At 46.6% G+C, this 25968-nt stretch overlaps 1 protein-coding gene across 3 annotated transcripts in view; it reads left to right on the plus strand.

Annotated features, from left to right (window-relative positions):
* The first annotated feature begins 240 nt into the window (after positions 1–240).
* Positions 241–25968, plus strand: part of LOC147632871 (uncharacterized) — a 117804-nt gene continuing 92076 nt past the window's right edge. For all 3 annotated transcript variants that reach the window (XR_015267241.1, XM_086807775.1, XM_086807776.1), the window contains exons 1-2: positions 241–737; positions 7250–7336. Coding sequence is in view for 2 of the 3 variants with exons in the window: in XM_086807775.1 (XP_086663901.1) it covers positions 381–737; positions 7250–7336 (444 nt within the window). In the remaining variant the exon portion in view is untranslated. The remainder of the gene's footprint in view (positions 738–7249; positions 7337–25968) is intronic.

Below are 25968 nucleotides of genomic sequence, written 5' to 3' on the forward strand. Positions count from 1 at the left end.
CATGACTTGTACAAGTGGTCCTTAGCCACGTGGTGGTGAGACTCCAACGTGGCCACTCTATCGAGGCTTAAGGGTCTTTAAACGAGACTAGTGGGCTGACCCGTGCTTCGCTCATTTCTTCAAAACTCCAAATTCAAATTATACCCTCACCTCTTTGAACCTCTTCCTCCTCTTCTCAAACTTCCAAATTTTTACAAGGTGGCAGCTTTTATGAAACTCTTCCCTTATATAATAGAGATAAAGAAAGAGGTACCAAAAACCAAAGGTAGACAAAATGCGATGCGCCGCACCATATATTTCTCAGCTCAGTGAACTCAATCGATCAAGAATTCCGTGAGTTTTAAAGTTGGACAGAAGAATATATATTGTGTAGTGCTGTCATGGTTGCTCACACCGGGAGCAGAGACGATGGTATTGCGATAGGCTGGGTCAAATTGGCAGTCCTGGAACGCCATGGCTGCAGTGCATTGGTCACAGGGCCTGCACAATGGCATCAGGGGTTCTCATCAGCGGATTTGTTTTTAGGCCTGAGCAGCCCCTGGTCAATTAGGGCACACTCAGAGCCTTGCCATGGATGCGGGGTTCTGGCAAGCTTGAGCAGCATCTTCTGCAAGGGCCTTGGGCGCAAGAAAGAGGGGCAACCGGCAATCACCCCCTCTGCTAGCTCATTGCCCACTATGGCCTTCAACCCCGCCCGCGGAACCTATGCCTACGACGTTCTGCGGTGCAAATTCAAGGTAACTTTTGCAGCATCAATTATCTAAATGAGGGCCGACTTAAGCATTGTTAATATTTGGCATGCTGTCAAACATGGGCATGCTGTTAACACAGTAGTAAACGTGGCATTCATGAACTTTTTACCTTAATCAATCATTTCAAAATTCACGGGCATGCTCGAAACAACATAGTAGTAATGTAGCATTCGTGAGCTTTGCAATAAGCAATCAATTCACAGTAGCAAAAGTAGCATCGATGAGCTTTGCCTTAAGCAATCATTTCATGGCCATGCTCTTAACATGTTAGGAAATGTAGCATTCGTGAGCTTTGCTTTAAGCAATCAATACATGGCCATGCTGCTAACATAGTGATAAATGTAGCATTCATGATCTTTGCCTTATTCAATTAATACATGGGCATGCTGTCAATATAGTAGTTAATGTAGCATTTATGAGCTTTGCCCTAGGCAATACTTGCATGGGCTATGGGCATGCCCCTGTTATAGTTCTGAATTAGTGATTGTTTTTCTTTTAGACGAGATTATTTATGAGCTCTTCGCAATCATGAAGTAAGCATGCTTGGGATGGTAGTAAGTGCTTCTGTAAGAGAAAATATTATATGAAGAGATGTAAACGCTACCCTGTCTGCCCCCTCCATCCAGACTGGCTGGCCTGTAGCACTCCCTTGTGGGCGCCCCGCCCTTCTGATGCATTTTGCTGCTGTCCTACAGCCTGAATAAAGCTATGTTCTTGTTGAATCTGGCTGCCCTTATGCTCTCCCAGATCTGGTCTGTGAGTGCTCACCACTGGACCCCCTTGATGTGCATTCTTCTACCCTGTCTAGTTGTGTTTGAAGGACAAACAAGCCATCTTGCTTTCTTGCTCTGTACTCCCTCTAGTTGGTGTGATTGGCTCTCTTTTTTGCCCTTTGTGAAAGCCCAGCGGGGCGTGCAGTGTGACAGACTCAACCACGTGTCCAAGAGATAAAAATATAAAGAGAGAGAGGGGGGAGAGAAAAGGGAATGGGGATCTTGCACAGTACACCACATTGAGCGGGGAACGGGCCCCGCTCCCTTTCAGGAATTTATTCAAGAACAATCCACGGGCACGCTGGCTAGGATCAATACAATCAATGAATACAAAACAAACAAATATGCCGATGTAGGATATCCAAGTCGATGTCGAAGATCTCTGATGTTGAGCACACCACAGGGATGACCCACAAGTATCTCTCACCGGGCTACTACCAAATCCAAATATCCAAATCCAAATCCAATGAATCCAAGTCCAATGAATCCAAATCCAAATCCAAGTCCAAGTCCAAGTCTTGATCCAAGTCCAAGTCCAAGTCCAAATCCAAGTCCAAGTTCCATAACCAAGTTCCATGTTCATGTCCAAGCTTCATGCCCAACCTATATGTCCGTTCTCCATGTCTAAGCTATATGTCCAAGTCCAAGAAACACTCGCTCATCCCATGAGTAATCTCCACAATTCCTATAGTCTTGTCCATGAAGAAAACAATGGAAAAGCTCTTTCTCGCAAGAAAACTGATATAAAATCTGTTTTAATGGTTTTTGGGCGATAAAAACATCCAAAAAGGAGTTTTTAGGGTTTTTGGAGCAGTTTTAGGGTTTTTGAAATTTCTGTCCGTACAGCTCCGTACATGCGTCGGTATCGCCCATGCATATGCCCATACAAGTCTAGGGCTAATCGGTCATCTGAAAAGCAAGTTGGAGAAGGTGTTGATTGCGAAGAAGAAGCTCTCCATGATCATAATGATGCCCCCACACACTCCACAATCTCCTTCAATCTTCAATGATCTTATTCATGGTACTACAAGAGAAGTCCAATCCTTTTTATACTTGTAAGAGACCCTGCTTTTTGCCACAAAGCCTTCATGCTTTTGCTTTGCCTTTTTACGCTTTGCTTTTCTCTTTTTGCCTTTGCTTCTGCTCTTTTTTACTTTTATTAATAAAATATTACTCAACTTTTGGTGCTTTGCTTTTCTAGCTTTAACGCCTTGCTTTTGGCCTTAGAGTTGCTTTTTGAGAAAGCGCCTTTTAGCTTTTTGGTCCGGCTCAGTCTCCTCTTTCCAATGGTGCCCTTGACTCGCGGTCAATCCTATTTGACTTTTTGCTTTTTCTTGCTTTTTGACCAAGAATAGTGCTTTTTCTTAATCAATCCTTATGGACCCTGTCCCCATGTCTTCTTCCACTTGTTTGGTGTCCGGGCATGGATTTCATTATGTGAAATAGAGCTAGGAGGGCCAAATAGTTACACTTTGGCTGAGAGCCCCTTGTACACACAAGAGCTATCTGGTACAAAATTTGCAAAATGAAGCCTTGATGAAAGAAAACATTAACCTGAGAGAAAAAGCTGACGATGATGGGGTTCTTCGCAATGGAGCTCCACCCTTATGAGAGGAAAAAAATGTAGCCCTTCTTCCGTGAAAAACCCGATGCTTTGATACCAATATAACATGGGTGCTTGCAGAAGTGTGATTATGAATTGATTGATTGCGATTAGTGCTCTAATTAGAGACATAAACCCATGCACAACAAACTGCTTCTTCTTCATGTTCAATACACAGTACATGATAGAGAGAGATGACCCAATCTACCAAGTATGACTAACATGAAGTGTATACATTGCTGAATAGAATTCTCAATGACTCCTGGCCGACCAGCAGTTGGCCAGTCCATGGGATATTCTCTAGCCTATAAGAGGCAAGTTTGCTCATTGTTTTAGTCATTCAGTCCCTTGTTGGCTGGGTCATAGAACTAGGAGTCTGTTTAGGTATTTTACTACCTTTTCAAGGCAGCCCATGGCTGCAAGGATTTATGTACCTTTTTGTACCATATGAAATACTGAATTTCCAGCCATCTCTCTTTCTCTTCTGTCTGCGTTTTTGCATCAGCATGTTCTAAGTGGTGTTTAGGGCTGAAAGAAGACTCTCAAAGCTTCCGCATGTATGCTTATTGTTTTAGTTATTCAGCCCCTTGTTGGCTGGGTCATAGAACTAGGAGTTTGTTTAGGTATTTTACTACCTTTTCAAGGCAACCCATGGCTGCAAGGATTTATGTACCTTTTTGTACCATATGAAATACTGAATTTCCAGCCATCTCTCTCTCCTGTCTCTGTCTCTTCTGTCTACGTTTTTGCATCAGCATGTTCTAAGTGGTGTTTAGGGCTGAAAGAAAACTCTCAAAGCTTCCACATCTCGCCTCATCTTTGGCCAATAATATTGCCGTTCCAACTTCTCCAAAGTCGAATTCATGCCCCTATGACCACCAATAATAGCGTCATGGGCATCATGGAGAAGAGCTGCCCTAAACGACTTCATGACATACAATCGGCCTTTGTAGAAAAGCCAACCATCACGTATCAGAAAGTAGCATGGTTCTGTGGCACCCTATTGCTGGCCGACTGGATCTACATCAGTTGTGGGCTTCAGGGCTGCTGGCCGACTTGTTTTGATCAGGCGTGGGCATCAGATTGCTGGCCGACTGCATTTATGCAGTCGTGGGATTTTCTCCAGTCGTGGGCACTATCTGCTGCTGGCCGACTGCCCTCTAGGAGTTGCATATATAGCCCCTCAGCCCCCACCACTTTCTCATTCAGTTTTTCCGGGATCTTGTGTATAGAGAAGAGTTTACACACCTATCTCTCTGTGTTTCTTGTGCTGATTATTTTCTGCAGTCTACTTGCTCTTGTCTACCCAAGTTTGGTTATCATTTCCGCTGCATATTCTGACATGGTATCAGAGCCCTAGGCAGTGATGACTATGTTTCGTCAATGAATCAATATGGCTAAAGCCTAGACTCCTATTTAAATTGTCTAATATTGGTGAGTTGGCTACCAACTCTGCCAACCCTAATAATAATGTCCAGCTAAGTGTGTTCACAATAACTTTGTGTATGCCTGGCTGCTCATTGGACACTTGGACAATAATACAATGAATTGGCATAATAGCCCTTACAAACACATGAATCTAGCCACATACTCGAACTCTGCACTAGCCAATGGGTAGAAGCATGTCGACATCACACTCAGGAGAGTGTGCATATGACTAATAGAGGGAAGCACTCCCACAAGTAGCGGACATGAAGGCCACATACTGGATCTATGCTGAGGATGCCACATTATGAGTTTAGACACATGATGTCACATGCGCGAAAGCTGTGTGTGTCTTCTTTCAGCCCTAAGTAACTGAATAGGAACCTTAATGCAAGTCACCACAACAAAGACAGAGGGAAGAGAGAGAGAGAGAGCTGTATTTTCAGTATATTATATAGTACCAAAAGCTGTCCATAGGACCGTACAAAATCTGTGGCCTTTGGCCTTCCAAAAGGTAACCTAAAGACCCCTAAGGACTGACTGTTGACCTGCCCAAAAGGGTCTAATGAATACAATGGTTTCTGGCATAGCCTTTTTGTGGACCCCAAACATGCTAGCCAGTCCGCCCTTACAGCCGTTGGGCCTATTCACGACTGATGACATTTGCATTTAATGAGGCGCCTTTACACGTGTGAGCTTTTGCTACTGGCCAACTGCTACCTATGCTGACTGACAGGGTCCTTGGCTTGTCATAAGGCTGCCCTAAGTACTTTAATCCTACTGTATCCTTTGCCCTATCAGGGATTATGCTAGAGATTGGCCATGTCCATGTGTGCTTATGACATCCCGTCTTGCTGAACTTGATGATTCCAGCCTTTAACGTTGGATGACTGTCATCATCCCCTTGTCTCTTCATGGACTCCCAAACTTGTCATCCTTCTTCCTGGCAACCTTTTCACTGAAAACCTTGCCATGTCTCTGATTCCACTCTAAATCTGGTGTTGAGATCTGTGCATCTATTCCTTTTTGTCCCCTTGCCTTCATGGCTTGTCCCTGAACACTACAATGGTCTCCTTCTCCCGAGGTTGATTATGGCATCCTTGCTCCACCCCCTTTGGAATTGTTTTCCCGAGAGCCTTGGTATGCCCCAAATGGCATGCGACCCTTAGGGCTGCCATTAATGCCCTTGGGTTTTGCTGACACCGACCAGCCCCATGGGATTTCCACCCTGGCTGTATAACTCTAGTGCACCTTCCTAGGACACTCTCAGCACTTAGTCTTGCTGAACGTGATGCTCTGATACCAATGTCACATGCAAGAAAGCTCTGTGTGTCTCCTTTCAGCCCTAAGTAACTGAATAGGAACCTTGATGCAAGTCACCGCTGACAAAGATAGAGAGAAGAGAGAGAGAGAGAGAGCTGTATTTTCAGTATATTATATAGTACAAAAAGCTGTCCATAGGACTGTACAAAGTTTGTGGCCTTTGGCCTTCCAAAAGGTAACCTAAGACCCCTAAGGACTAACTCTTGACCTGCCCAAAAGGGTCAAATGAATAAAATGATTTCTGGCCTAGCCTTTTTATAGGCCCCAAACATGCTAGTCGGTCTGCCCTTATAGCTGTCGGCCTGCTCACGATTGATGACATCTACATTTAATGAGGTGCCTTCACACGTGTGAGCTTCTACTACTGGCCGACTGCTACCTATAGTGGCCTTAAGTACTTCAATTCTACTGCCCTGTCAGGGATTAGCTTGGAGATTGGCAATGGGTCGTGGGCTTGCCATAAGGTTTCCCTACATACTTTAATCCTACTGCCCTGTCAGGGATTAGCCTAGAGATTGGCAATGTCCATGTGTGCACATGACACATGGGGCTCTTTTGTTGCTGACTATATTGTACTTAAGAGCCCTACATAGTACGTTGGCCCTATATTTTTCTTTCGGCAGCTAGTCTTTCTTTTTTCATGTTGTCTTGACATCCATGGATCACATGTAACACCTTCGTGGACTCATAGACCCTAAGGGTCTTTCATAGACATTAACAACATAAACAACCTCTTGTTCATGTCAAGTCCACACTTTTTATTGAGGAAGACCAATTCCTCAAAACGTGTAGCACCCCCTGCCTTCCTGCCAACCTCTACTACCCTACCAATGAAGATATGATCCACTTCGCCTTGTAGCCATGAACACTTGTGTTCAGTTTTTTTCAAATTTTGAGGATAAGATTTTCTAGTCTTGGCAAGGCGATCCCTCCAATCATTGAATGATTTTCTCAAATTTTTCCGGCATGAATTTCTCTGGTTTTTCACGCCACACTGGCGTGAATATCTCAATTTTCAACTTTCACGGTTTTTTTAAGTTTTTTTTTTGGGAGTTTTTCATAACTGTAAAAAAACTGGAGTTTTTCATGCGTTAATATCTTTATGCATATATATACTTAAAGCTTGTTTGATATCTTGCTAAAGCTGTTGGTAAGCTGTTTTAAGCTTCAACACACACTTAGTAGCATAGCTTTCATATTCACATGCTTAGGGTTGTTGGTTTGCCCAGTATGCATACCGTCTTTGCGTACACTTCACAGTCATATTGGTTTTTGTGAATCTACTGATCTGCTTTTTGGTTCAGCAGTATGACTTCTTTTTTTTTTTTTGGGGGGGGGGGGGGGGGGGGGGCTGGGGGTATTCGGAATTCCAGGAGCTGGATGTAGATGATCATGGTTACATTTCAGAGGGCGAGTTGAAGCTTGCATTAAAGAGACTTAATCTACCTGCTTCTGAAGAAGTATGTATGTTGGAAGCATTGATTCATCGCATGCAGCGAATTTTGTTTATACAGCTCCAGCCTTCTTGAGTTTGTTTTTGTCACAGTCTAAATTAAAAATCAGCAAAAGAATGGATGCTGTTGCATGATAGATGGCAATCTGAAGTAACTACAAGTGGGCCTGAAGAGAAGTTTGCAAAAGAATTTAAGGAAAAATGTACACATAATAATGCATGAAAAAAGATTATGATTTCTAAGAAAGGCTTCTTGTACCAACCATATGGAGAATTCTGTTTGGATTAACATTAGCTAATTTCAAAAACATATGAACGATTTAATTGAGTTGCTGATACTTATCAATTCACAGCTCATGAGGTAGAGAGAGAAAAAGAGAGGGAGACCGCTACATATATTCAATGAGAGAGAGAGAGAGAGAGAGAGAGAGAGAGAGAGAGAGAGAGAGAGAGAGACTCATGGCTCTTCTTGCACACTATTGTCATCCCCGGTCATGTCAGAAAGAGTGGTATGAGCTCTCATGTTTCTTGCTTCCAAATCTAAATAAGAATTCAAGAGTTTCTGCAGTCATCTCATGATTGGTCCTAGTACATCTTCCTTGGCGGGACATTAGTTTACATATATTTTATTGCCAATGTGTGTGTTTGTGCACGTATATGTGTGTGTATGTATGTATAGATACATACATGTATATATATATATACACACACACACACTTTTAACCACTGCTTCATTAATAAAAGTAATGTACATTCATAGCTGTCCTAGAGTGGGACAATGACGACTCTGATCAGAAACAATGGGAAAACACCTCCACTTGCGTGATACAATCCACCTTGGGTTGGTGAAGAGCTTAGAAGAAGACTGGCATGCACAAGCATAAGATGGCAAAAAAAAGGGAGGCGGTGAGCCCCCATGGTGGTCTGCGCTAGCACAGACCATGGGGGGATCACGACCCCCTTCTTTTTTTTTTCTTTCTCTCACCCTCATAGCATAGACACAATCCAACTTGGGTTGGTGAAGAGCTTAGAAGAAGACTGGCGATGTCTGCACAAGCACAAGATGGCAAAAAAAAGGGGGCCGTGTGAGCCCCCCCATGGTCTATGTTAGCGTAGACCATGGGGGCTCACAACCCCCCTCTTTCTTTCCTTTAGATCATAAGAATCTCTGAGAGACTCGTAAAGTGATCTACAGAAGAAGGAAAAAGGGTTCACACACTTTTTTTTGCAAGAAACACACAACTACTACTCAGATATTAGAAACAGTGGGAAAACACCTCCAACTGTTGAAAGAAAAGATCTTTGAGGTCAAGAGAATCTTGGAGTGAAAGGTTAAGAGACTCTTGAAAAAAGCAAAGTATATAATCTCCTCATGGCAGAAAATCAGCTGATTTCATGCATGGTAGATGTCCACAAAGCCCATTATCTATTCCTTTCCCATTATCTAGTCCAAGAAAGGAAAACTGTGTAATTTGGCAAAGGCGAAGAAAGGTGCCCGAACATCCAGAAGAATATCCCGAAAAAATGTTGTCGGGAAATCGCATTCTCAAGTGCCCTAACGGTCTGTCCAGGAAAGCACGAGAAGAGGGGCATCTCCATAACAAATGAATAACTGTCTCTTGGTGATGAGAACCTCTTGCAACAAGCAGGTGCAATGTTTCTTATAGCGAAGAAGGTGCCATATATATACTTTTTTTTTCTTTTGTAAAAAGCTATGTTCTATTGCTTTAGTGTACAGAGAGACAAACTTCTTAAAGAGCAGTTACAGAAGTTAAAAGCACTGAAAAACCAAAGCCAATTGGCCATCATCGATTTGATCCGGGTGGATGGTGTCAAAGAACGACTAATGCAAGGATTGATGAAAATAGGGATGGCGTGCAATCCTTACGTAATGCAAAACCCACTGATTTCTTGCATGCCATATCGTCCACAAAGCCCAATATCTAGTCTAGATTAGAAAGGGTTGTGCATGATCCAATCTAGTTGGTCACTTGCCAAAGAGCCAAAAAACTCTAGAGAAGGAATACCTTGGAAATTTGAGATGAAGAAAATGTGAAATTTGGCGAAGGAAACTTTTGGTCTGTGGACAAGACTAAAGAAGATGTATCATTGTTTCCTTTATGCAATGACAAGAAGGGCATTTAGCTACAACTATGTGTCTTTTTTCAAGAAGCTCTCCAACTGGGAGCACTTCCAACAAGCATTGCCATAAAAACAATGTAGATTTGAGTGGCAATTTACTATGCGAAATTTTCTTTAGATTTTGTTTTCACCAATAGGTTGTCTTAGTGAGGAGCCAAATCTTATTCACTCAATCGACAAACCAAGGTGCAGAATAATCAGCCTGTAGATCAAAATAACCGAAACTTGAGGGAAAGAGAATCTAGGATAAGGTCCACGATTTGCCCTATGGAAAATCCAATCCTCCGTTCTTTCACCATCCGGAACAACTGTAAGAGGAGTAAAAGGCTGCAATTGTTCTTGTAACATGCGCCATAAAGGTCTGTAGTATATACCCAACTGCCAACGGCTTTGAGCTCGAGGAAAGGACATAACATTTCCTTCAGCATCAACAACATATTGGCAAACCCGAATGCCTTTTTTAGAAAGAAAGTAAGCTCACCGAGGGGAAGGGAGAGCCAAAGGAGTAGGGAATGTACGGCTCCAAAAGGTACTTTCTTGTCTCAAAGTATTGCCAATGTCAGGAGGTCTACCTGACCACTAAATATATTGCAGAATAAGCTTCCAGTCTGCAAGGAGATGAGAGACATAAGGGCATCGAGCAATCTTATCCTCCACAAGATAGCCAAATAAAAGTTTCCAATGATTTAGCTACCATTTGCCAAATGTATATGTATTCACATTAAAGCATAGAGCTGCAATCATAAGCGTCCAAGGTTGCTGTTGCATGAGAAAAGTCGGAAGCAGAGTGTATTTGCGTGCCAAAACATAATAATGGTTATTGAGAAAGTTAAGCCCGCCATGCATTTTCAGTGAGCATATGAACTCATACTTAAGGAGACGCAAGGCCTTCTTATAATGAGAATTTCGCCAAAAGATCTCAATGCTTTTTGTCATAAAACAAGAGATTTGGTTTTTAGACCATGCTAGAAGAGGGAGAAAAAACTGAACGTAAGCCATCAAAATCGATTGAACTATTCTCAATCTGACATAAAGTGGCCAAGTAGAGAGTTTCCAATATTCCAATTTAAGCATAAGTTTTTGCAGCACCCAATATGTAGCATCACGAAGTGAAAGATTCCATCCCACAAGATATCGCAAATGTCTGACCTGTTGTGTAGGCGATATGATTTGCCCAGGCTTTAGAATGTTGTGCCATTGAGCTGCATTAAGAGGCAACAGTTTTGACTTCTTAAAATTGATAAAAAGACCCATTGCCAATCCAAATATGTGCAAAGCGTTCATGAGACATTGTAGATCCGATTGCATATTCTGAGGAAAGAAGAAAGAGTCATCAGCATATGCATGAGTAACCAAATGTTGACCATTAGGGAGACGAAGCCCATGTAATTTGTTAGCCTCAGTGAGCTTATCCATATATGTCAAGAAGGGATGAGTAGCAATAGCATAAAGCAAGGCACTGAGAGGGCAGCCTTGTTGAACAGATCTACCCAAAACCCATGGAGAGGATAAGACTTTATTTGGCAGTGCTATCTTGATACAACAAGTAAATTATGTTCTGCATTTTTGGACCGATGCCCAACTTTTCCATAACTTCTGCAATGTTATGTCATTGGATTGTATTAAAAGCCTTAGCAATATCAATCTGCAATAAGATCACATCTTGCTTGGTATATTTTGCATACTCTATGCCAACATAGACATTAGCAATGTTATCTGATATTTGTCTACGAGGCACAAAACCATATTGTGCTAGATGGATACCCCTATTCAAAATATTTTGGAGTCTATTAGCCAATCTTATCAGTCCCTCCTACCAAGCAGAAGGCATGACATGCAAATTCTAAGCCTCATTGATCATAAGCAAAAGTGATTCTTCAAGCATAGGCCAAAACTACAAAAAGAACTCCAAAGTCAATCCATCCCCTCTTGGAGTCTTCCATTTACCAAGCACCTTTAGTGCCTTGTTTAGTTCCATAGCTGAAAACATGGACTCCAAATCAACCGCCTCATCCATATACACAATGCTCGAAACATGAGATAGAAGCTCCTCCCTAGCCCTACGAACATCAGGAGTCATTTGGGGCGGTGTTGCAAAAACATGCTGAAAATGCATAACACATTCATGCTCTAGCAGGTGTATGTCTTGTGTCCAATTGCCATTCTCTTTCATCATTCTAGATATACATTGGGTTTGTCTCGAAACATGCAAGCTTTTGAAAAAAGCTTTGGATGAATGACCCTTATCCAAAAGGGGTTTTTGGTGTGATCTAACTTGCCATTTTTTGCAATTTGCGATGGTCATTGAGAGCCAGCACATGCTTTGCGTCCTCCTCTTGCTGAGATAGCATGCGAGTATGATTGGTCTTCCAGAAACTCTAGCATATTCTTCAGCTAAAATATACATTGTCTTTCATCCCCCAAACATCATTTGCCATATTCATTGATAACCATTTGCATACGGGCAGCAAAATGATACAATGCAATGTCTATGTTGTCAGACATTTCAGCCTGAAAGGCGTTAATAACATCAACTTGGGGGGACCACTTGGAGACTCCAGAGACGAGGCTCTCACCAAGGAAGTAGCAACCGTCATTGCGAGAGGCTTTGAGAAGAGATGGATCAATGTGTACGGAACCCGAATGGCAGCTCCTCCCAAGGTCAAGGACTGTTGGTGGTTGTTGAGAGTGCTCCGGAGAGGCTTGGGGGGGGGGGGGGTGTTAGAAGTCATCTCCTGTCCAGTTTTATACACCAGGGCCTTTGTTGTGGGTGTGCCCGCCCTTATGAGGTGTTTTCCCATTTTTCCCCACTCTCCGTATTTTTCCCCTATTTTTTCCATTTTTTCTGAGGCTTGGGAGGGCTGCCAGAGGGTGCCAAGAGCAGTACAGTGCTGGCCGACTGGGTGTTTATCAGTCGTGGGCACTCTTGCTGCTGGCCGACTGGTTTTGATCAGTCGTGGGCACTAGATTGCTGGCCGACTGCATTTATGCAGTCGTGGGATCTTTTATCAGTCGTGGGCTTTTCTTTATGCTGGCCGACTGCCCTCTAGGGAGGTATATATAGGACCCCAGCCCCCATACCTCATTTGTATCAGTTCTCGGGATCTTCTTGTGTATATAGAGCAGAGTTACACGCCTACATCTCTCTCTCTCTTGTGCTGTTTTTCTGCCTGCATTTTTGCTCTTGTGTTCCCAGATTTGGTCATCATCTCCGCTGCGTATTCTGACATGGTATCAGAGCCTAGGCTCTAGATAGGTCTTGGGATTTGTGTGAGCAAGAGGGGGACTGTTTTTGTGGCTGATTGGTGGATTGTTTTGGGCTGATCGGGAAGAGGAGAAGCAAGAGGAAGGCGGGCTGATTTGCTGGACAGCCACTTGCAGGTTTTAGTTCTTCTTTGTTCCCACCCACCCACCCTTTTCAGAGTACATCCCCGCTATGGCAGATCTGTTTGAGATGGCCGAGAGACATGTGAAGATCCGAACACTCCCCACGTTCCCGGTGGACCGTCAGTTGGACGGGAGCAACTACGGCATATGGAAGGTGATGATGGAATCCGTTCTGGAGTCTTACGACCTCGCCGATTTCGTCGTTGTTGGTGTTCCACGGCCGGAAGTAGAGGAAGGGGAGTTACCGTCAACCCGAAAGGACCGGGAGGCCCAGACGCAGATGTGGGATCGCGTCAACGCCAGGGTCCGTTCGTTTATTTTCCTCAATTGCACACCACAGGTGACCAACCATGTGAAGCACATGACGCTGGCGAGAGACATATGGGAGCACTTGGCTTCTTTGTACAACAGGGTGTCACCCATGAAGCGGATATCCTTGGAAGTGCAGATGCGGGTTATGAGCCCTGCAAAGTCGTCGACGATGCGGGAGCATATTAACAAGCTGCAGGCTCTTCAGCAGGAGGTTCTTAAGGCTGGGAAGGAGATATCGTCAGAGGACATGGCCATAACGTTGCTGTCACATTTGTCCTTTTTGTACTCAGTATTTTACTCGTCGTTGATTACCAGTGGCAGGCTAAGCACCATAATGTGGGAGGAGCTTGTGCCCATGGTCTTGGACCAGGAGGAACGATTCACGAACCCTCCTCAAGGTGGAGGTTCGGAGGCCTTAACTGGCCAACGGTCGAAAGGCCGTAACTCGGGCAAGGGGAAGGCTTCATCGGAGAAGTCTTCTGAGAAGAAGTTTGACGCTGACCGCGAGAAACTGAAGGCAGAGAGGACCTGTAATGATTGTGGCGAGAAAGGCCACTACTGGAGGCAGTGTCCCAAGCGGAAGACCGAGAAGGGTGAAGACTCCTCAGCAATCATGACCATGTCAGAATACGCATCGAAAGACTAACGCACGTAAGAGACGCATCACCATCGAGCACCACGAACACCCCCAAACGGGCACTGCAGCATCCCTCCACCGGGCTCCCATCTCCCGATGAGCTGCCTCCCAAAACACCGGCCGGAGGAGATTGGAGGACTCTCCGCAACGGATACACGGGAGTGGATTCTCGATAGTGGTGCTTCCAGGCACATGACTCCTTCCCGTTCCGGTTTCCAGGATCTCTGCAGGTGTTCTGGTCATATTCTTACTGGGGATACGTCCACTATCCCAGTTCACAGTGAGGGCAGGATGGAGATAGTTCCCGATGGCAGAGGGGGGAAGCATTCCTCCCGGGTGTTGTATGTTCCGGCACTTGGCTTTCATCTGTTGTCAGTGCATCAGGTTTGCAAGACTGGCGTACGGGTGGAGTTTGATGAGCATTTTGTTGCTCTCCGGGACAAAGCAACAGGCCAAGTGGTTTGGGAAGGTGGAGTGGAGAATGGAGTTTACAGGCTTTCAGCACTCTCTCTCCCAGGTCCTCAGGATTGTGATGAGTGGCAGTCTGGTAATGGCTACTCAAGTGTGGATACGCTGCAGGTGCGGGCTTTCCGAGACGAGGTGGTGGATAGCTTGCCAGTAGATGGCAGCAGTTGGCAGGAACTTTCCAGTACTGATGTTGGTAGTTCTTGTGTTCGTGAGTCAGAGGAAGCTGAACAGGTCACTTATGCTCTGATGTCTCGTAGTGTTCGGGACATAGAACTTCTAGTAGTTGAGGATGTTCTTTCCACGGGGACCTTTCGGAAAGCCAGGCAGGTGACAGGTGATTACTTGCAGAAGGAGGTGGTTTCTCCAGGCTTTGTGGTTCCGGATTCAGAGGGGGTGGTTGACAGGTTTCATCAGGTTTCCAGGACTTGCTTGTGCACCGTAACAGGTGTTGATCCTTGTGAGCAGTGTGATGTCTCTGTGACTCAGAAGCTGTATGGTTCATTGATCTGGTTGATGGACACCAGATTGGACGGGAGCTTCTTGATGAGGCGGTTGAGCTCATGGTTGCAGATGTCTCTTTGTGAGGCAGGATCGCATTTCCTGTGGTTTCTGCATCATGCGAAGGATCATGGACTCTTGTACACAGGAGGGGGATTGTTGGATGGAGTCCGACTCCACGGTTGGAGTGACTCGGTTTGGGGAGGAGATCCGGACACGAGGAGATCTACTTATGGCCCAGGAGCAGTTTTACGGAGCAGGAGGAGGTTACATTGCAGGTTTGGGCTTCCACTTGAGGAACCCATGGTCATCCCGAGGCACTTTGTTCGTGAACAGATTGTTGCTGATGACATCTTGCTGGAGTTCTGTTCGACGGAGGACAGTACGGTGGACCTCTTCACAAAGTCGCTCTCTCAGGACTTGCTCAGGCGGCACCCCAGCTCCCAGTGGTTGGTTACATAGCCAGGAGCTGAGAGGGGGTGTTAGAAGTCATCTCCTGTCCAGTTTTATACACCAGGGCCTTTGTTGTGGGTGTGCCCGCTCTTATGAGGTGTTTTCCCATTTTTCCCCACTCTCCGTATTTTTCCCCTATTTTTCCCATTTTTTCTGAGGCTTGGGAGGGCTGCCAGAGGGTGCCAAGAGCAGTACAGTGCTGGCCGACTGGGTGTTTATCAGTCGTGGGCACTCTTGCTGCTGGCCGACTGGTTTTGATGAGTCGTGGGCACCAGATTGCTGGCCGACTGCATTTATGCAGTCGTGGGATCTTTTATCAGTTGTGGGCTTTTCTTTATGCTGGCCGACTGCCCTCTAGGGAGGTATATATAGGACCCCAGCCCCCATACCTCATTTGTATTAGTTCTCGGGGTCTTCTTGTGTATATAGAGCAGAGTTACACGCCTACATCTCTCTCTCTCTTGTGCTGTTTTTCTGCCTGCGTTTTTGCTCGTGTTCCTAGATTTGGTCATCATCTCCGCTGCGTATTCTGACAGGGGGTGGGGAGGGAAAGAAAGAAAGAAAGAGAGAGAGAGAGAGAGAGAGAGAGAGAGAGAGAGAGAGAGAGAGAGAGAGAGAGAGAGAGAAATGAAATGATATATTAACGTCTTCAAAAGGCCAAAATGACCTATGAGACCAAAAAGGTTACAACAATTGGTGGATCTGATACAATGTCTGTGTAAGAAAAGCTAAAAACAACTAACTGAAACTGAAATAACTGTGAGGGAAAGTATGGTACTAGGAGCTCCTAATGGATAACATCTGGGAGGAAAACTCTAGCAACAAAGGTAAGCATTATACACATCACTATCCAAAGATGTCTCTCATCGGTCGATGGCGGATATCCTCAATGTCCTCCATGGTGAGTACTCTGACTGGACGTCTCCCATGCCGTGCTAGTATGGTCCTGATCCTCTGTTGTAGTCTCCGCCGGTGTCGAGATGGGCCTCTCATCTTGGGGTGCCTGGACCGCCCCAGCTCTATAGCCCGATCAATCAGTGTACCTCTAGTGCGGCTATACTCTGGGGCTAGCTGCAATGCCTGCTGGCCTGACTGCTCAATCTCTGGTCGAAAGAAGTTTGTAATCTGCCTCTGTAGGTGTCTCTCCCTCTCTGATCCCGTCCCTCTCAAGAGACCCTCTCTATGTCTACGAAGCTTCAGCAAGTATAATCTGAGGCATCTCTGATCTTGGTGTCTCATGACTCTAGAAAGTGGTCCGAAACCCTCTCTAAACAGGCAGTGAAAACTATCTCATAATATACTGGACAGTGACATATGTAATGTAACTCTGTCTCTGGATGTGCGCATCTGACCAATAGCACACCGTACCCCATGAGAAAGATGAGTATCCATGTAGCTGGGTCTAATCACAAACCCATCTTGCGTGAGCTGGAGAAGATGATCTCTATAGAAAGCCATCTTCGTACCAAGCTCCTATGTCGGCTGTATCCATGTCCTCCTAGTGTCCAGCTGAATCAAGTCCTGCCTGATAAGTCTGGTAATCTCTGCCCGTGTGAGAGAGAGGGAGGGTGCATCCAGGGAGTACTGAAATGGAGGTAGCCTTTCCATACTAAAGCCATGCGACTGGAACCAAGCTGTCATCTGTGCATACCAACATGATCCGTCTCCCTGTGATGCCAACTGTCGTGAAGACTCCAGGGCTAAGCGAGCATATCTGTCTCTAGGGAGAGCCCAAGTGCTATGTATAAAGGAGACTGATCGAGTGAGTGCCTCTACCACCAATGGGGGGGCAACCATCTGTGCACGGATAATATCATGTGGTACGGAGGCCTTGGCCCTAATCATCCGGGAAATCATAGAAACCAAGGGCCTCTCCATATGTCTCCATCCATCAGTGCTACCAGCTCGGCTGTGGTGATCCACTGAGGGTCCCCATATCTCCACTCCATACAGCATGGCTGAAGTGACCGAAGTTTCAAAGAGCCAGAGCTTTGTTCGAGGTTCCTGTAACTGAACCTGCGAACACATCCTCTCTAGTCTCCCCAATGCTGCATAAGCTCTGGTCAATCTGGTCTCCGCTGCTCTCCTCAAGGAAAATAGTGGGCCACTGAAAACCACACCAAGGTAAGTATATGCATCTGTATACTCCACTATCTCCTGACCATATGTAAAGGTGGGTACTGACCTCCTAACCCACTGTGTTGTGTTAAACACCATCACCTTGGTTTTACCAAGGTTAACAGACAATCCACTGTCCTGTGCAAATGTGTGCAATGCATCCAAATGACGCTGCATCCCCTTTGGAGAATCTGAGATCAGCACAATATCATCAGCATACAATAACAGCAGAATCCATGTCCCTGCTAGTTGTGCTCCTTTGTCACCGTCCCGCTCTACATAGTCTGAAACCTCATCCACGTACATCCCAAATAAGGTGGGAGAAAGGGAGCAGCCCTGTTTCACTCCAATAGTGGAGTGAACCATCTCAGATATACCCTGAGTAGTATGTACTTGTCCCACAATTGTCCTGTATAAAGCCATGATTCCCCAAATCAGCTCTGTGGGCACTCCCATCTCCTATAGTCTGCGCATCAGTCTGGCTCTCGGTACTGTGTCAAAAGCTTTGCGGAAATCCACAAAGCAACAATAAATCCTCCTGCCATATAATCTGCCCTCCTCAATAATAGCTCTGAGTGTCAAGATATGGTCAAGAGTGGAGAAACCTCTCCTGAACCCTGCCTGCCCTGATGCACGTATGCCCTCTCTCTGTGCCCATCTACTCAACTCCTACTCAAGAATAGATGCATATAATCTAGCCAATGTGTGACCAATCATGATGGTACGATAATTCCCAGGAAGCATGTGATCCCCTGACTTGAAGAAAGGCACAATCGTGGACATATTCCAAGTCTCAGGAAAACCCTCACACATGGCTTGGTTAAACATCATAGCAATAAGCTCTGCAAGCATATCTCTGGCATGAACAAAGTGCTCTGCTACCAAACCATCATGATCATATGCTCTCCCAGTCCTCATCCTGTCAATAGCTTTCCTTACCATCTCAGCAGTAAAGAAAGCACATGTCTCTGGGCATGGCTCCGATGGGTCTGGCAGGGGCGGCTGTCCTGCTGCTGTGTACAGGGATGCTGCATACTCACCCCAAATCTCTGTGGAGGTAATGGCTGGTGATGGTGAATGCTCATGAAATAGTCTCCATGCCTCGCCTGAGTCCCGACTCATAAATAGCTGATACAAATCCCTCTCTAACTGAGCAAGATAAGCCCTCTTCTTCCGTCGCACTAGGTGCCGGAAGGTAATCCGTGACTGTCTGTGAGTGGTAACACCCATGAGCACCTCTCTCTGTAATTTGATCCTCATCTCTCTGCACTCCTCATCATACCAACTGTTCTGGGGCATGTTCCCAAATCGTCTCCGTGTAGGTTGACTATGGGGATATGCCTCTGATGCTGCAGCATGAAGCGTATCTATCAATATTTGAGTGAGCTCATCTAATGGCCGTCCCGGCTCCTCGGCACATAAGCGTCTGTATATCTCATCCGTGTACACGGTGTCAGTCTCCCTCGTAAAGGTATAACGAGTGTGTGTGGAGACCTGTCCCAATGGAGCGGTGCTGAACTAAAATGTGAGAGTGAAGGACAAGATAGCATGATCCACTGCTATTCCAACCGGCACCATATAATCCTGAAAAGAGGGAATGAGACTGGGCTGAGCCATAACATAGTCCACTGTACTAGCACCATGCCTATGTGGAAAGCAAGTGAAACCGCCCGATGTCGGGAATCTCTGTAGGCCATTCAGGATGGCCAATCCATGTGCAGTCCCCATGTCTATCAAATACCGCCCATACACTGTATGTTCCTCATCCTGTGAGAGTCTAGATAGGCCCATATCCCTAACATCAAGCTCCCTCAACATCTCCTCTGAGGTATCATAAAATACTGTCTGGTTATGGGCGGTCGTGGCATTGAAGTCCCCCAGGAGAATGATGTCACCATCCCTGGAGAACTCCCAAATGTCATCATCCAGAATAGAAAAGGGAGACTGCCCGCTAGGTGATGCATACACTGATGTACTAGGAGCAAAATAGCATATAGCAATGTAGAGATATCTGCCCGTCTCTGCCCTCAGTCTAACCCACATGTACCTAGCCTGCTCATCTCTGCGGACTATATGTATCAGTGGCTGTAGCTCCTCTCTAAACAATACTGCCACTCCTCCTGAGCCCCGTCCTCTATGCTGTGAACGAGTCTCCTGTCTACAAGCTGTCTCCCATCGGTATCCACTAACATGTGGCATGGACTGTCCAGGAGCCTGATGCGTCTCACAGTAGAAGATGATGTCCCTCCCAGTGAAACAATCCTCAAAAGCCCCTACATCAAGACGTAGAGATCCATTACAATTCCAAGTAGCAACTTTGAGTGTAGTCCCATAGGTCTCGCGCCGTCATGAAGAGCGCCTCTCCATAATCACCACTCTACCATCTCTATAGAAGGCCACTTTCCCTTTCTCTCGGGCTGCCCTTATCTCTGGCATAACTTCTTTCATGTGGGCAAGTTGCGAGAGTGTGAGGTCATCTCCAAGAAATATTCCCGTCTTCTTGAGTGTAGGACGTCTCTTCAAGAAGTCCTTCTTCGTTTCCATGGAGGGGAAACGAATGATAAGTGCTCTTTTCTTAGAAGATTCGCCACCACTACCTTCTCTCTTCTTTCCCACTCTCCATGCCTTCGTGTGCGTGGCTACAATGCCCATCATAGAGAAGAGCTCCTTGGTTTCCCCTTCCGCATCATCACGGTCTTTTAGACCGGACACTCGTACATGTAAGGCCCGGGTCTTCCTCCTTTGCTCCTCTTCAAGGGTCATGTTGATGATGGTGGGAGTGGGGATGGGTGGCGATTCTTTACCTTTCCCCTTGGCGACCTCGATCCATTTCTCCGCCTCGTCCATCGTCTTTTGTGTCTTTGTGATCACCTCCACCCATGAAGATGTCTTCTCTTTATGTTGCTCCTCTTCCTCTCGAATGATCCTCATTTGCTCCTTGATGGTATTCAGCTCTTCAAGAAAGGGGGGCTGAAATTTTCCATCCTCAAGATTGCTTTTTGAAGTGGCTGCCAACTCCTTTTTGAGGGCTGAGATTTCAGCCGCTTGACTCTTAGCATGCAATTTGGCCTCCACTAGTTCCTCCTTTAAAGCTGAAATCTCAGCCTCTTGCTTGGAAGATCTCTCTTCGAGCTCTTGGATTTTGTCAAATCCCTCCTCGAGTTTGGAGAGGCGGTTTATGATTGCGGTGACGGAAGAGTCGACCATCTTCTTGTTTTCTTTGATAATTGTGCCGAGCTTGTCCTCCATCTTCACGAGCTCCTCTTTAAACCCGGTCTTGGTCATGACTTTTTGCAGATTCCCACAGCCAATGGACTGAAAATTAATCCATGACATAGGAGCAAAACAGCAGCAACAGGGGGGGTTCAAGTCATGTAGGGGAAAGAGAGGAGAAGAGAGTTATGTTGCTGCCTTGGGGGCCTGAGGAAGGGTGGGTGGTCAACGGTAGGGGGGCAACAGGACATGCAGGCGAACAGCGAAGAGGAAAACAGGGAAGGGGGGCAGGCCGACTCTGTGTCATGAAATCATTCCGGGCAGCTCTTCTCCATGATGCCCATGATGCCATTACAGGTGGTCATAGGGGCATGAATTCGACTCTGGAGAAATTAGAACGGCAATACTATTGGCCAAAGATGAGGCGTGATGTGTTTACATATGTACAACGCTGTGACATTTGTCAAAAGGTGAAAGCTCCTCGTGGAAAGAAGATAGGGTTGTTACAGCCTTTGCCAATTCCTGAGGGTCCTTTCCAGGACATTTCGATGGACTTTGTCACAAATCTGCCTCCCAGTCCGAGTAAGCGTAATACGCAGTGTTTAACGATTGTTGATAGGTTCAGCAAATTTGTTATGCTTATTCCTTGCAGGGGCAATGTGACCGCCGAGGATGTTGCCCAGCTATTCATTCGGCATTGGTACCCGATTGGCGGGATTCCTCGAACCATAGTGTCAGACCGAGATGCCAACTTTACCAGTCATTTTTGGAGGGCATTGTTTGATAATTTTGGTACTAAGTTGAATTTTTCCAGTGCATTCCACCCACAGACAGATGGCCAGACAGAGATATACAACCAGTTGGCCTTTGATGTGCTGAAATGTTATGTCCACGATCAGCAAGGTAAGTGGGAATCGTTTTTGCCTTTAGTTCAAGCTGTTTTGAATGACTCTTTTTCTTCAGCTATTGGCAGGACTCCATATGAGGCAGCGTTTGGAAGGCCTTTCCAGTCGTTGTTAACCAGGACTTCGTCTTCAGTACCGGAGGCGAACAGAGTGACGGAGTCTTACCAGGAGATCCTAGAGTCCGTTAAAGACAGATTGGCTAAAGCGCAAGAGGCCTACACTCGACAGGCCAATAAAGACCGAAGGGACATGAAGTTTTCGGAAGGGGATTGGGTGTATCTTCGGATTATGAAGCAAAGATTGAAGCAGGTGGGCAAGCGATGCCCAAAGTTGTCTTTCAGGAGCTTCGGACCATTTCCCATCCGGAAAAAGATTAATGAGGTGTCTATGCAGTTAAAGCTACCTCCGAGTTGGACTATGCACGATGTATTTCATGTCAGTTGGTTAAAGCCATATGCAGGTCCACCCCCTTCAGAGGTCAAAGACGAAGCGGAACCAGACATTATTGATGAAGTAGATGTAATGGTTCCAGAACAGATCCTTCTGCACCGTTTCAAGCATGGCTCAGGCCGAAGACTACGACAGTTTCTCACGAAGTTTCAGGACCGAGGAACTCATGAAGCGGTATGGCTTGACAAAGAATTTTTCGAAGACTATCCGGCATTATTGACGGATTATTTGGAGGCTATGCAGCTTCCGTCAAGTTAAGCAGAAGGGGATGTCACGTGCATCCCGCACTTGGATGCCACGTAGACATTTCTGTACAGAAGGTGCAGGACCTGGGATGGTGAACTGGTCCCATGTGAGCCCAGTCCGGGAAGGGTCAGCCAGGGATCCATCTCAGTCGTCCGAGGTCAGGTGTGCATTGTCCTGCACATGAGTCCAAGGTCAGGTGTGCACTGTCCTGCACATGAAACAGTGCCAGTCCGCGCTGTGAGTCTCCCTCTGGAGGAATGATGTCAGATGTTCTGTGTATCTGGTTTGCAACTGGATGCCACACATCTGTAGGCATGTAGGTTTGCATGTAGAGATGGGGCCAGCCCATAGGGCTACCCCAGTGCGAAGGTTTGCACTTGTAGTGTGGGCATGGGGGAGGTGTAGAACCACCCCCAAGGGGCCAGGAGGGCCCAAGCTGTGCCCACCAGCCATGGCATGGGCTGGAAGGGCTGTCGGCCAGCTTTACTGCTGTTGGACAGGCAGCCGACAGGGTCAGAAACCCTAACCAGCAGGTCGGCCAGGTGTAGGGGCAGTCCCACACCCATGCGCAGCCTGGTACTGTCCCACACAAGCATAAGCGCAGGCTGGACAGCATTGTAGGTGTGAAAAGGTGGGCAAAATAAGCATTTAATGCCTATTAAAACAGGTCGTGAGCTTTTCATAGCAATCCGACTTCAGGATGCTGGCCGACCAGGGCTAGAGAAGGGTATAAAAGCCCAGCCAAGAAATCAATGAGATCATCTCATAATTCACCAAGTGCATCAAGCAAACAAGGGCCAGGACAGCCAAGAGGTTGCTAACGCAAAGGGGTGGAGGACTGAAGGTCAAGGGCAGGTTTTCCAGCCAAGAAAAGGTCAAGTTTTCTGTATTTGTTTTCAGATTTACATCATTCTAATAAAGCAAGAAAAGGTCACTACTGGTGCGGCACCTAGCTCAGCCCGAACAATCTCATGTGGTATCGATGACTTGCTTCGAATCATGCGGGCAATCATCATAATTAGTGGTCTCTCCATTTGCCTCCATCCCTCATCCGTCCCTCTCTGAGGTCTGTGATGTATGCTAGGCCCCCAAATTGGAGCTCCGTACTGGAGGGTCGGTGTGACGAGTGTATCAAATAGCCACAATTTGGTGCGCGGCTCCTGAAACTGTATGTGTGCACACTGCCTCCCAAGTGCCCCAAGGCTACATGTGTTAGAAGTCATCTCCTGTCTAGTTTTATACACCAGGGCCTTTGTTGTGGGTGTGCCTGCCCTTATGAGGTGTTTTCCCATTTTTCCCCACTCTCCGCATTTTTTCCCTATTTTTCCCATTTTTTCTGAGGCTTGGGAGGGCTGCTAGAGGGTGCCAAGAGCAGTACAGTGCTGGCCGATTGGATGTTTATCAGTCGTGGTGGGCGCTCTTGCTATTGGCCGACTGGTTTTGATCAGTTTTGGGCACCAGATTGCTGGCCGACTGCATTTATGCAGTCATGGACCTTTTTATCAGTCGTGGGCTTTTCCTTATGCTGGCCGACTGCCCTCTAGGGGGGTATATATAGGTCCTCAGCCCCCATATCTCATTTGTATCATTCCTCGGGATCTTCTTGTGTATATAGAGCAGAGTTACACGCCTACATCTCTCTCTCTCTTGTGCTGTTTTTCTGCCTGCGTTTTTGCTCTTGTGTTCCCAGATTTGGTCATCATCTCCGCTGCGTATTCTGACATGGTATCAGAGCCTTAGGCTCTAGATAGGTCTTGGGATTTGTGTGAGCAAGAGGGGGACTATTTTGTGGCTGATTGGTGGACTGTTTTGGGCTGATCGGGAAGAGGAGAAGCAAGAGGAAGGCGGGCTGATTCGCTGGACAGCCACTTGCAGGTTTTAGTTCTTCTTTGTTCCCACCCACCCACCCTTTTCAGAGTACATCCCCGCTATGGCAGATCCGTTAGAGATGGCCGAGAGACATGTGAAGATCCCGACACTCCCTACGTTCCCAGTGGACCGTCAGTTGGACGGGAGCAACTACGGCATATGGAAGGTGATGATGGAATCCGTTTTGGAGTCTTACGACCTTGCCGATTTCGTCGTTGTTGGTGTTCCACGGTCGGAAGTAGAGGAAGGGGAGTTACCGTCAACCCGAAAGGACCGGGAGGCCCAGACGCAGATGTGGGATCGCGTCAACGCCAGGGTCCGTTCGTTTATTTTCCTCAATTGCACAGCATAGGTAATTAATCATGTAAAGCATATGACGCTGGCCAGAGGTATATGGCAGCATTTCGCCTCACTTTACAACAGGGTATCGCCCATGAAGAGGGTTTCCTTGGAAGTACAGATGCGGGTTATGAGCCCTGCAAAGTCGTCGATGATGCGGGAGCATATTAACAAGCTACAGGCTCTTCAGCAGGAGGTTCTTCAGGCTGGGAAGGCCATCACGTTGTTGTCACATTTGCCCTCTTCGTACTCAGCATTTTACTCCTCTTTGATTACCAGTGGCAGGCTCAGCACCATCATGTGGGAGGAGCTTGTGCCCATGGTCCTGGACCAGGAGGAACGATTCACGAACCCTCCTCAGGGTGGAGGTTCGGAGGCCTTTACTGGCCAACAGTCGAAAGGCCGTAACTCGGGCAAAGGGAAGGCTTCATCGGAGAAGTCTTCTGAGATGATGTCCGACGCTGACCGCGAGAAACTGAAGGCAGAGAGGACCTGTAATGATTGTGGCGAGAAAGGCCACTACTGGAGGCAGTGTCCCAAGCGGAAGACCGAGAAGGGTGAAGACTCCTCAGCAGCAATCATGAAGACTCCGGCTTTTGTGCACCTGGAGGTGATGGACACCGATGCTTCATTTTCTTCAGGCAGGGAGGAGATTGGAGGACTCTCCGCAACGGATACTCGGGAGTGGATTCTCGATAGTGGTGCTTCCAGGCACATGACTCCTTCCCGTTCCGGTTTACAGGATCTCTGCAGGCTTTCTGGTCATATTCTTACTGGGGATACGTCCACTATCCCAGTTCACAGTGAGGGCAGGATGGAGATAGTTCGCGATGGCAGAGGGGGGAAGCATTCCTCCCAGGTGTTGTATGTTCCGGCACTTGGTTTTCATCTGTTAGCAGTGCATCAGGTTTGCAAGACTGGCGTACGGGTAGAGTTTGATGAGCATTTTGTTGCTCTCCGGGACAAAGCAACAGGCCAAGTGGTTTGGGAAGGCGGAGTGGAGAATGGAGTTTACAAGCTTTCAGCACTCTCTCTCCCAGGTCCTCAGGTTTGTGATGAGTGGCAGTCTGGTGATGGCCACTTGTGTGTGGATACGCTGTAGGTGCGGGCTTTCCGGGACCAGATGGTGCAGTTGGCAGGAACTTTCCAGTACTGATGTTGGTAGTTCTTGTGTTCGTGAGTCAGAGGAAGCTGAACAGGTCACTTATGCTCTGATGTCTCGTCGTGTTCGGGACAAAGAACCTCCAGTAGATAAGGATGTTCTTTCCACGGGGACCTTTCGGAAAGCCAGGCAGGTGGCAGGTGCTTACTTGCAGAAGGAGGTGGTTTCTCCAGGCTTTGTGGTTCCGGACTCAGAGGGGGTGGTTGACAGGTTTCATCAGGTTTCCAGGACTTGCTTGTCAATTATACACCAGGGCCTTTGTTGTGGGTGTGCCCGCCCTTATGAGGTGTTTTCCCATTTTTCCCCACTCTCCGCATTTTTCCCCTATTTTTCCCATTTTTTCTGAGGCTTGGGAGGGCTGCCAGAGGGTGCCAAGAGCAGTACAGTGCTGGCCGACTGGATGTTTATCAGTCGTGGGCACTCTTGTTGCTGGCCGACTG

The sequence above is a fragment of the Cibotium barometz genome, chromosome 13 (assembly GCF_041138505.1).
Source record: "Cibotium barometz isolate CiBa-2024 chromosome 13, ASM4113850v1, whole genome shotgun sequence".
In the NCBI taxonomy this organism is placed as follows: Eukaryota; Viridiplantae; Streptophyta; class Polypodiopsida; order Cyatheales; family Cibotiaceae; genus Cibotium; species Cibotium barometz.